The sequence below is a fragment of the Lepus europaeus genome, chromosome 15 (genome assembly GCF_033115175.1).
Source record: "Lepus europaeus isolate LE1 chromosome 15, mLepTim1.pri, whole genome shotgun sequence".
NCBI lineage: Eukaryota > Metazoa > Chordata > Mammalia > Lagomorpha > Leporidae > Lepus > Lepus europaeus.
In genome coordinates this window covers 16,613,340-16,626,288 of record NC_084841.1, presented here as the reverse complement: position 1 = coordinate 16,626,288, position 12,949 = coordinate 16,613,340, and the positions used below count along the sequence as shown (strand labels likewise).

The 12,949-nt window shown below is 40.3% G+C and overlaps 1 protein-coding gene across 1 annotated transcript; it reads right to left on the bottom strand.

The window, feature by feature from the left end:
- Positions 1 to 9,812: 9,812 nt before the first annotated feature.
- Positions 9,813 to 11,576, bottom strand: LOC133774463 (pyruvate kinase PKM-like). Its single transcript, XM_062212175.1, has one exon. It carries the CDS (start codon positions 11,509 to 11,511, stop codon positions 9,937 to 9,939), a length of 1,575 nt encoding a protein of 524 aa, XP_062068159.1. The 5' UTR covers positions 11,512 to 11,576; the 3' UTR covers positions 9,813 to 9,936.
- Between the last annotated feature and the right edge of the window lie 1,373 nt (positions 11,577 to 12,949).

Below are 12,949 nucleotides of genomic sequence, written 5' to 3'. Positions count from 1 at the left end.
AACACTGGACAGCCAATTCCACAGAGACAAGCGCTGATGCGAGGGAAAAGGCTCACTTAAAATGCTACAATTGTGTGGGGGAATCAAACATCATGGTCCCAAAAGTGTTTTGTTCAAATTGCCAGTTAATAGGAAGACTTCTGAAGGGCGTGGGGTGGGGTAAGGTAAAGTAGGAATCAGGAACAAGGGGAACAAAGATAGAGTGTGATGGCCTCTGGCCAGGCAATAAGGGGCTGACTGGAGTAATGGTGTTTACTTTCTCCTCTATAGAAAAAATCCAGTCCTCTGGCCATGCTGACCAGTATGGGCTAGGTTACATTCCTTTTTTAGATGGCTTTCTCAAAGTCAGTGTCTGGAATTCTCAAGCAAGCTTTATGTATCTGTAAAATTGAAACCACTAGTTAGTCACAAGATCATCTTTTAGCTTTGGTTCATCAGAATGTCAAAGGAATAGAATATACATTTGCTATAGTTAACTTGCACTATAGTAGTCTTTCTAGTCTATAAAGTCCTTGCAAACAAGACCAGTATCAGAGAGGTGGATGTGCAGGGGGCTTCATTTAAAATACCAGGGCCCATGAGGGGTACAGATATCACATGACTTCATGATATACAAATGATCATACAGTCCCTTTCTGCAGCATCAGTTTCTTCTTACCACACACTACCTACAAAACACTAGGAGTCCATCTGAGGAGTCCTCTTTATGTGAGTTAAAGTAAATTAAGCCTATTTTAATCATTTACATTGAGAAGTACTGTGCAGACTCTGACAAGAGAAAAATTTGCTTAGGGATGAGCACTTGGTGCAGTAGTTAAGTCCCTTTGGAGACTTGCACTCTACACCACAGTGGATGAACCTGAGTCCAGTTTGCACTCCTGATTCCAATCAATTCCTGATTCATGGGAAGCAGTGGGGCAGAGCTCAAATAGTTGGACTCTTACTTCCATGTGTAAGACCCAGATTTAATTCCTGGCTTACAGTTTCAACCTGGCCAAGTTGCAAGTGTTGTAGATAGGAGATATCTGTCTGCCTATCTGTTTCCCTTTGTTTCTGTCTGTCTCTCTCTCTCTGCCTTTCAAAATACATGCATATGTAATTTATTAAAAGATGAATAAAAAATGATAAAACTGTACAAAATTTTCCAACAACTTTGGCATCAAATACAAAATAAAATCCAAATTAGTATTATTTCCCTAAGAAGTTTAATATACATTGCTTCTCAATTTTAATGAACAATATGTATCATAATACTTTCAAGAGATAAACTTAGTTTTGTACTTCTCAATGTTTAAAATTTTAAAGAAATACATGCAGTAAAAATTTAAACAATAAAAGTTACTAAAAAGTACTTGCTTCCTGATTTATATGGAAGAGCAAATGTTTTTGCTTCATTTATTCATATTATACATATTTACATTAAGCCATATCACATCATTTTTCATCATAATTTTGTATTCTAAAAATGATCAAATAATATTCCACTGCTGAGAGATGTCAATGTTTTGGAAATCCTGATTTAATCTCATCCTGGATGTGCAGTTACAACTTAAACATCTTGAAGTAGTGTTAGGAGTACTAATAAATAAAGCCCACACATGTAAGAGACATTTTAACTGTTTCTCATAGAGTTGAAATAGCTTATCATAAATATATATTCATATTTTTGAAGAAGTAATATAAAAGCATTTTTTTGGGTGAAAAAAGATTCCAATCTTAGCACGGCTGAGCAAACATACACTGAATTATCTTAGACTTGATTAATTTCAAAAAGTTAATCCTAAAAAGTCAAGTTGGTTTGATTACTTCTCTGTGGCAATTCTTGTGGTTTTCACCTGACCTCATTATTTCACAGCAGAGTCCAGACTAGAAAACTGTAAAATACAGTATTAAAAATATCCAAAGCAGAGTTCTGCATAGTTATGGATTTCATTAACACAAAAAGTTGGATGAGAAGATTCATGGAAAATTCTAAATATTCAAATAAGGATCACAGAAAGGTCACAATTTCTTTAGTACTGTGGTTATTCTAAGTACGTAATGCATTAAGAATTTGTGTATGCCAACTAACCATCAGTTGTTTAATGGAAAATTGGCTCATTTTTTGTCTTTGAATTTAATTCAATACACTACATTTGTTTTTCATTGTCTGCTAAATGCCAGGCAATAAGCTGCAGGCAGAAAGTAAAAGAAGTTATTTTATATGTCCTCAAGAATAGATTCTCAAGAGGGATTGTTAGACAAGAGAAATGTTGATGTGTACTTTGCAATCTGCATTTAATTTCACTTTATGTATGTTATAGGCTGAAGGTGTCCCCTGAATGCCCCACTGTCCCAGAATGTAACTATATTTAGAGACAGGACCTTTAAAGTGGTGATGAAGTGAAAACGAGCTTTGCTAGTGTGGGCTGTTATCCAGTCTTAACATTATTCTCATTAGAAGTGGAAATCTAGAGGCTAAAGAAATGCCAGGGATACTCACACACAGAGGTATAGACATATGAGCTCACAGCCAGAGGGTGGCCAGGCTTTAGAAGAAAGAAACCAATCCTGTTGACTCCTTGAGTAGAAGAACTTTAAGCTTCCAGAATTATGAGAAATAAATTTCTCTTGTGTTTGTCAACTACTCTTTGCTCTTTTGCTGTGGTTATCCTACCAAATTAATGATGACAACTCATTTTTTAAACATTTATTTATTCATTTATTGAAAAAGCAGAGAAAGAGGGCGATAGAGAAAGTAGATCTGTCCACTGGCTCTCTCCCCACATTGCTCCAACAGCCAGTACTGGGCAAAGCCCAAGACAATGCCCAAGATCTCCTTCTGGGTCTCCCATGTGGGTGGCAGGGGTCCAAGTACTTGAGACATCATTCACTGCTATCCCAAGTGCATTAGCAGTGAGCTTTATTGGAAGCAATTCAGTTAAGACTTCAATCAGCACTCTACTATGGAAAGCAAGCAGCAGCTTATCTTACTGTACCACAGCCCTGACCTCAACAATTTAATTTTTAGTGTATCAGTTTTCTTAACATACATTTTATAATATACTTCCCACAGAGTGTTCACCACTGTAAAATAAATGAACCCTCAAAAATTCATCCATAAATAATTAAGAAAAATTGAATGGTTACAATCTAAGATATTTTAAAATATTTGTTGATTGACTGATTATTGATTTATTGATTATTTAAATCTAGAGCAACAGATACACACACTACAGAGAGAGAGAGAGATCTTCCATCTGCTGATTCACTCATCAAATGTCAACAAGACCTGGCCAGGAACTCCATCCAGTCTCCTACAAGGTTACCAGTGGCCCAAGTCCTTGATACATCTTCTTCTGATTTCCTATGTGCATAAGCAGTGTAGCTGTGGCTCCAATGTGAGGTGCCAGTATGGCAAGTATCAGGTTAAACTACTGTGCCACCACAACTAAAGCCATTTAACAACTGATTTGTGTAGTGCATCCTTAAGCATCTTTTGTAAAGCTGAACAAGTGGTTAACAAATTTGTTCAATTTCTGTTTGTTATGGAAAGTCTTTATTTTACCTTCATTCAAAAATGAGAGCTTTCAGGATACAGTATTCTGAGTTGAGAGGTTTTATTTTTTTAAGATTTGGACTATATCTTGCCAAATTCCTTCTAGTCTGTAGGGTTTCTGATGAGAAGTAAGCTGTGAGTCTAATTAGAGATCCTCTAAAAATAACCCGGTGTTCCTCTCCTGCACATTTTAGAATCTTTATGTTTACTGTGGAAAGTTTGACTGCAATGTGTCATGGTGAAGACCTTCACTAGTCATGTCTATTAGGAGTTCTATGTGCTTCCTCTACTTGGGCATCCCCTTATTTCTCCAGATTGGGGAAGTTTTCTGTAATTATTTCATTAAATAGGCCTTCTAGTCCATTCTCTCCTCTCACACCTTCAGGAACTCCTAAAACCCACACATTGGTTCATTTGAGTATTCCAAAAATCTCCAACATTGTTTTTAAATTTTCTATTTTCTTCTTCTTCTCCTCTCCTTCTTCTTTTTTGCTCTGACTGTAAGATTTTTCTTCTAGTTTGGATATTCTTTCTTCTGCCTCACCAAGGCTGCTGTTAAGCCTTTCCACTGCATTTTTTATTTGATCTATTGAATTCTTCACTTCTAATATTTCATTTTGATTTCTCTTTAAAATCTCAATTTCATGGGAAAAATTTTCATTCATTCTTTAGTTCAGGGATTTGCTTCTGATTGCCTTTGAGTACTCTTATGATTAATTTTTGAGTTCCATTTCTGGCATTTCCTCAATCTCTTCATCTTCACATTCTAATATTGAAATGTTGTGTTGCTTTGGAGGATCATGGTGTCTTCCTTGTTCTTGAATTTCTGCATTTGTTTTTAGGCATTTGTGGAGTTGAGTGTTGTTTTTTTTCCTCTGATGGTTTTTCTTTGAGCTATGCCTCTGTGTCTTAGTGGACTGTCTACACTTCCAGTGAATACCAAGTGGTGTGTAGTGGGTATGGCCAGGGAGCTCTGTTCAGTGCTGCAAAGTGAGACGAGTATCCAAGGTAACACCCAAGTTGGGCATGGTATATCTCATTGCCCCGGGGTATTAGTTAACAGTGTGTTTTGTGCCACCATGTGAACTGCACAAGAGATCTGTGCAGTCCTCATTCTAAGCAGAGTTCCTGCTGCAATGACCTTCTCTAGGCTACCAAGGAGGTCTGACAATGTGGAGCCACACCCAGTGATTGTGTAGAGACCCTGCTACACCCTGCACCTTCTCATGTAACCACAGAGTTCCCAAAGTCTCAGCACACAAGGCTACCATAATCGCAGGGTGCAAAGGTTTCTCTCTGCCCTGAAAGCCTTTCCAGTTAACAGAGAAGCAGATGTTTCCTGAGACAGCTCCACCTAAGAGTCTTGTGTTTGCCCAGCCACCTCCAGCCAGGCTCAAAGTAGCGGGGACTGCAGACTGTTCCTTCTGCTAGAATCTCTGTATCACATGCATATACCAGAGCCACTGGCAAAATGTTGCTCTTTTTTGGCCAGTGATGCCAGTACTGTTGGGAAGACAGAGTCCTGTTTCAGTCAGTTGCTGTGCATGCACACGAAGTTTTCCACAGCTCCCATCCAAACCCAAAATGATACCTGCACTTTCTTAGCAAGGAGCAGGCACTGTTGTGGGCAAGTTGGGGTGAGATAAAAGTGCCCCCTCTACTTCCACTGGATCCTGGAAAAATGCTAGCAACTGTTAGCAACTCTAGCCTCCAGGACTCCAGTTTGGACTCATGCCATGCTCTCTCTGGCTACATGTGGGGTCCTGGGAGTTTTGTCTTAGGAGCAGCCCCTTCAATCAAAGGCTTTGTTTCCCCAGCGTACAAAAAAAAAGGAAGCTATCCAGGGGGACAATGACAACTGTATTTTTCTCGCATGCCCCAAACAAGAAATATCCAATACCATTTGGTATGGGTAGACACCTTCATGAATTGGGTAAAAGCTTTCCCCTGTAGAACTGTGAAGGCTACTGAAGTAGTAAAGGTGATGATCCCTGAAATAGACCCTCAGTTTGAACCTCATAAGATTCTACAAAGTGACAATGGCCTCTCCTTCCAAGTGACTATCTTGTGTAAATCGTATTCTTCAAAATACAAAATTTAGAGGACTCTAGTAAAACCATTTTGACGTAAGGCTCTATCTTTCATGAAGTATACTGTAAGTATAATATTTTTGAGAAAATACAACTAAATATTTTATTCATATTAACATACAATTGTCCTTGGTTGCAAATGTTACAGATATACAAATAAAAAGTTATAATTCATGTTGGGGAAATGCAGATATTTGATTTATTATGAAAGTGTATGCAGTTTAGATCAGTGTTTTCTTTGAAATATGAAAATATTGGTAGCAATCAAGATATTTTCTGGCCATTTTAACAATCCTTTTTTAGTATCAGTGCAAAATATTTCTTTTAAAGATCAGTTGGTATAAAAGTGCAAAATGATTTTTTATGGAAATATGTCCCACACATCACCTTCTGATTATGTGAAGTGTATTTTTTAATATTTTTATCATTCATTTTAACCCAATTAAAAGCCACAATACAACTTCAGGACCAAGGACTTCTATGCAGCATGAAAAACTTATCTAATCAATTTGATTAATAGATTGATTGCTTTTCTCTGTGTTTGCTACAGTTAACTTACTGTGTCCTTGAAGCAATTATCAGAAATCTCAGACGCAAGAATTCATGGAAAGTGTTAGGAATAGCATTTAGGAGCTTAGTAATGAAAAGTTTGATAAGCCATCATTAGCAAACTCTTGGTACAGATTTTAGCACTCAGTTGTATCTCAGTTGTATTTGAAAATTCAGATAAAGACCATAAAGCATTTTGTCTCACTAGTGAGGAAATCATTTCAAACTCTACTGCACATGTCAACTTCTATCAACTGAAGGTATAAAATAAACTAGAAAGAGCTGAAATCTAAGAAACAGTGAACAGTGATCATGAAGCATCTCTTGTGCATTTATTGAGAATGTGAAATTTATGCATCGACATTGCATGGTATTGTGAACAATTTGAACAAAAATATCTTTTGTTAATGAGACAGATGACAGTGAAAGAGATCCTTACAAAGACTATCTATACTGCATTGTTTCAGTAATTAATCAAAGACCTTGCTTCTTTCATCATTAAATGCTCAACTCATGATCATGATCATGATGCTGATAGCAATATTGATTCACTTTTGTCCCAAATACCCTTAAACAACAAGAGGTCATTTAATTAAATACAACTATTTAGCTTAGTACAGAATTTTAAACATATCTTAGATGTAATATACACTGTACTAATTATCTTATAATATCCACAATTTAATAATAAATTTAATATTAACCAAATAAATGGTATGTAAGCCTGACTAGCATTGATGTTTTCTTAATAATCACATTTAATGTAAATATTAGTATGTTTGCTTCTGAATGATACTCTGGTTTCACTTGAAAATTCTGCAATACATGAAATATGCACTACTCAAGATAGACAAGATGAAAAGAACTTAAGTGATCAACAACTATTGAAAGAAGAAAGCTTGGTACATAAAATATAATAGTCTTTATTCACAAAAAGAATGAAATATAATCATTTGTCACAACATGGATGGAACTAGAGGTCATTATATTAAGTGGTGATTTCACTCATACATAGAATATAAAAACATTGATCTCTAACTCTACCATTTGGGGCAAGTCCGATTGAGCATGTCCCAAATTGTACATCTCCTCCCTCTCTTATTCCCACTTTTATATTTAACAGGGATCACTCCTCAGTTAAATTTCAACACCTAAGAATAGGGGGTTCCAATACAATCCCATCAAGATTGCATGTACCAATGCCATCTCACTAGTCCAAGTGATCATCTTCAGTTCACAGTTGATCACACTGATAGGTCTAAGTGTCAAAGGGATCACACAAACAAGACTAGTGTCTGCTAAAACTGATAGAATCAAAAAGGGAGAACAATAATTCAACATGGAAAGTGGGATACACAGCAGACTCATAGAATGGCAGATGTCCTAAACAGCACCCTGCCTCAGAATCAGCCCTTAAGGCACTTGGATCTGGCTGAAGAGCCCATGAGAGTATTTAAGGCATGGAAAGCCAAGACACTCTGGCAAAAAACAAAAACAAACAAACAAAAAAAAACAAAAAAACAAAAACAACAACTACAAAAAACTCTAAATGAAATATCTCTGGCGAGTGAGATCCCAGTAGAAAGAACGGGCCATCAAAGAAGGAGGTACCTTCCTCTGAAGGGAGGAGAGAACTTCCACTTTGACTATGACCTTGTCTAAATAAGATTGAAGTCAGTGAACTCAAGAGGCTTCCATAGCCTTGGAAACTCATGACTAGAGCCAATGGAGATTTCTGATGCCATAAACAAGAGTGTCAAATTGTTAAGTCAACAACAGTAGTCATTGTACTTACTCCTTATGTGGGATCTCTGTCCTTAATGTGTTGTCCAATGTGAATCAATGCTATAACTAGTACTTACACAGTATTTTACACTTTATGTTCTGGGTGGGTGCAAACTGATGAAATCTTTACTTAATATATACTAAATCGATCTTCTGTATATAAAGATAATTGAAAATGAATCTTGATGTATGGAATGGGAGAGGGAGCAGGAGATGGAAGGGTTGCAGGTGGGAGGGAAGTTATGGTGGGGAAAGCCACTGTAATCCATAAACTATATTTTGGAAATTTATATTTGTTAAATAACAGTTAAAAAAAAGAAAATAGGAATAGACACTCTTACTTGTGCCTCCACCTCTTCCCATATGTTCCTGGGACCCTAGATCCTCTTTTGGATCTCTTATATCTTATACCTTAGCCTAATTGCTCTATGAACCTCCTGGGCCCCAATTGCTCATCTTCCTGAGAGTCTGAACCTGTATTTTTGATCCATATTTAACCTTCAATGCTTGGAATCTGAGAATTATAACAAACGTTTTTGGCCAGATCTAATCAGAGTTACAATAATCACTCAACTAAAAATAGGCAGATTACGCTAACTCCTAAGGTAATCTGCTTCTCTATTGCTTAATAGAAATGAGTCTTAATCTTGATGTCAAGAGCTGAAGAAATGGAAATCACAGAGAAGGGACAAAAAATTCTAACAGGTTAAAAAGGGTTAAATAATTAAGGCCTGTCTCTTGCTAGCTAAGGTGGGGAAACATGTCTGACTAGCTGTAGATGCAGGAATCTCCTCCTCCCTTCCTGATATTTGAGACTGAGTTAAGAAGTGTAGCAAGAGAGCCAGAGAGTGAAGAGTGCAGATTTTAGTCTAATACACTAACAGGTGGTTGGAGGATTGGAGTCTTCATCTAATCAGGGAGCCTTCAAGCAAGACTGGGGAGCCACTCCAGGCTAGAAACCTGCAATTACTCCAAGACTTTTCTCCAGTCTCACTCATTGGGTGAATTTCCACGAAAGGAAACTGGGGCAGAAAAAGACCAACATTCCCAGTGCTCAAAGTCTGAAGGGGATGAATTACTTCTACTTCAGCAAGCCTGCCCTTTGAGTCTTTAAGACCAAATGTTAATCACTTTAACTTTCTGATAGAGCCCTGAAATTTTTAATTGATAGTCAACAGTGGTGGAGAACAAGCATCTCTGGAAAAAGCTGCAGAGGTGGTTTGTCTTTACTTCCCCGTCCAATGGTTCCAAATGAGGCCCCTAGAAATGTGCAGGAGTGTGCAGCTTTGTGTCTTCACCATGAGGAATTAGAAGCACAGAAGAGTGTATAAGGCAAAAAAGTAGTTTATTGGGGGAAAAAAAAAAAGCAGAGAAAGCAAAAGCAAAAGAAAAAATCTCCTGGCAATGCTGAAGGATAGAACCATTAAAGGCTGATTGCCTAGGGTTTTTGTAGGCTGCAATATCAGAAGTTCCATGACTGATCCAGGAGATGCATTGAGAAGTCAAAGTTGTGTTTTTTTTTTTTTTTTTCAGGTGTTCAGCCACTGTTTATTGACACAAGGCAGGCTAAGCGGAGGTGGAGGTGGAGTGTTTGTTGGCGGCCACAGCTGAGTGGGGTGGGGAACACAGATGAGCACAACACACAGCATGGAGTGGGGAGATCTGCATCTGCTTCAACTGGTTGTGCCACCTCCCTTGAGGCCCAGCTCTGGCCTTCCCCTATGTAGGTTAGGGAGGGGGCCCTCAGGTCCTGCCCTGCTCCGGGCCTGGGTGAGCCCCGCCAGGGGCGCCGGGCTCAGGCAGTCCCACCTGGACCCGGACTCGGAACAAACACGTTTGGCGGGGAGCCGTCTTCCCGGCGTCCCAGCCCACCAGTGCCACACTACAGCCCGAGGGAGCACTACAAGTGTTGCTGGCCTAACAGATGGGTTGGGGGAAGGGATGGGACAGGGGCTGGAGGAGCGGCTGTGGCTGTCACGGTACGGGCACCACGCGCATGGTGTTGGTGAAGTCGGAGCCAGGGCACCATCCGGTCAGCACAATAACCACATCTCCCTTCTTGAAGAAACCGCGGGCCTTGCCAACATTCATGGCCAAGTTCACCCGGAGGTCGACATCCTCAGCCCAGGCCTCCTGGACCGGATCCTTACACACCACCGGGAAGATCCCGCGGTACAGGTGGGCCTGGCGGGTGGTCTGGTGGTTCCGTGTCATGGCAATGATGGGGGCACGTGGGCGGTACCGGGCCACTTGGTGAGCAGACCCGCCAGACTTGGTCAGCACGATTATGGCCCCACTGCAGCACTTGAAGGAGGCCTCCACGGCGCCCACGGTGGCGGCTTCTGTGGGGTCGCTGGTAATGGGCGCCAGGCGGCGGAGCTCCTCAAATAATTGCAAGGGGTAGATGGCAGCCTCCGCCTCACGGGCAATCAGGTGCTGCATGCGGACGGCCTCCAGCGGGTAGTCGCCCTTGGCCGTCTCTCCAGACAGCATGATGCAGTCGGCTCCATCCAGGACCGCGTTGGCCACGTCACTGCCCTCGGCGCGGGTGTGGCGGGGCTTCTTGATCATGCTCTCCAGCATCTGCGTGGCACAGATGACAGGCTTCCCAGCACGGTTGCATATCATCTTCTGTGCAAGGAAGACCTTCTCTGCAGGAATCTCAATGCCAAGATCACCGCGAGCCACCATGATCTCCAGGATCTCATCAAACCTGCGCACCCCCTCGTGGTTCTCACTTTTGCTGATGATCTTGATGTTCTTCCCTTTCTCTCCCAGGATCTTCCTGACCTCATGGACGTCAGCCGCCTTGCGGATGAAAGAGGCGAACACCATGTCCACGTCCTGCTCCACGCCGAACTTCAGATCCTGGATGTCCTTCTCCGACATGGCAGGCAGGTCCACTGCAGCCCCGGGGAGGTTCACGCCCTTCTTGCTGCCCAAGAAGCCACCGTTCTCCTCCTCCATCACCAGGAAGTCAGGACCTTTCTGCTTCACCTGCAGGGAGATGAGGCCGTCGTCCACGTAGATCTTGCTGCCCACGTCCACCACCTTGCAAATGTTCTTGTAGTCCAGCCACAGGATGTTCTCGTCACACTTCTCCATGTAGGCGTTGTCCAGCGTGATCTTGAGCGTGGCTCCCTTCTTCAGCTCCACCTCTGCCGTGCCGCTGCCCTTGATGAGCCCCGTTCGGATCTCGGGTCCCTTGGTGTCCGGAGCCACCGCGACGGGCCGGTAGAGGATGGGGTCCGAGGCGAAGCTTTCCGTGGCCGTGCGCACATTCTTGATGGTCTCCGCATGGTACTCGTGAGTTCCGTGGGAGAAGTTCATGCGCGCCACGTTCATTCCTGACTTAATCATCTCCTTCAGCATCTCCACCGATCGGGAGGCAGGGCCGATGGTACAGATGATGCCCGTGTTGCGGGCCGTGATGCGCGCGGAGTCGATGTCCAGCCGGCACATGTGCTCCAGGAACGTGTCCACCATGGCTGCGTGCAGCTGCTGCGTCTGGATGAAGGCAGACCCGGCTTCACTGTGGGGCTTCGACATGGCTTCTGAGGTCGTGGGTCCTGGGAGACTCAGGCCGACTCGACAGCTGCGCGTGCACCCCTGAGGCTCCGCGCCTCTCGAGAAGTCAAAGTTTTGATTGTTTTACTTGGGTGAAAATTAAGTCTCAAGTTGAGACACGATAAAGACTCATCTCCAGACAGTGGTGAGGAAGCCCCTTGTCCCTTTCTCAGTAACCAGGAACCTCACTATCATCCTTATGGTATAATCTAGATTATTTTATGACAAATTATCTGCTAAAAGAAATATATTCACTTCTTGATTCCATAAACTCAGCATCAAAAGGTCAATATCTTCCTTGTCTGCCCTATTCAACTTCTGTATTTTTCATTGACTCACATTCATTGCTATCTTTTGAATAAACTTTAGGTAAGACCTGGAAGGAGGCCATAATATAACAAGTTTAATGCCTAGAAATAGAAACAGATATATATTGTAAAAATGCTTACTTTTCATTTAATTAATTATATGCACATACACACATCTTCCCAAAATATTTCTTGAAAAGGCAAGTTTGAACTGATATTATTATAATGATGCTAACAGAAATGCCAATAATATTTGCTTTATTTTGCTTAAATTGTAGTTTCTGAATTCTTGAAATAAGTTCATAAAGATTTTATTTAAATAAGCAAAATGTAAGTATATAAACACATAGCTGAAGTGCTGGGCCCTTTTTAAGTAACAATAAAATTTTAATGGGAAAATAAAATAAAGTCTGTACAGAAGATTCATTGTAATATAGCAAGAAAAAAGGAGTTAAATCCTGTGATTTGCTACTAGAAAAGAAGGGATAATTTGAATAAATAATGGAACTGCTGCCATTGACCTTAATTATATTTATATTATATAAATATGATTTCTTTGGAGATATAGATATATGTATGATAAAATATTTCTCTTTTGAAATGTGTACCAAAGATTATTTTTTTCTTTCTCAGATGCAATGGTTTGTGCTATATAGCCATATGATTCAACTAGAGAAAAATTACAAATAAAATCACTGAGCTGTTAATAATGAAGAGTGGATACCTTTTAAAACTGCATGCCCAGTGCTTTCAATTTAAAATAAAGGAAACATCTCAGAAACATTTATTTATAAACCGGAATAGATGAATGCAATTAAAATAAATTGGCTGGCATGGGCTAATTAACTTTTTTCTTACATTTCTGGATGAACCTCTTCACTAAGCACAGGTTATAATTTAATTTAACATAATTTGCTATAGAAATATCCATATGAGAACTAAATTTGCACTAACACTATTTACTCATGTCATTTTCAGACTGTTGGATCACTTTTCACAAATCATTCATGTAGTTCTCCATTATGCTCTTCAAAATCCTTATTAAAGTAATCCTATTTCTGTGTGGTATGCATTGAGTAATGAATACGGAATGATTTCACCTGATTTTGCTT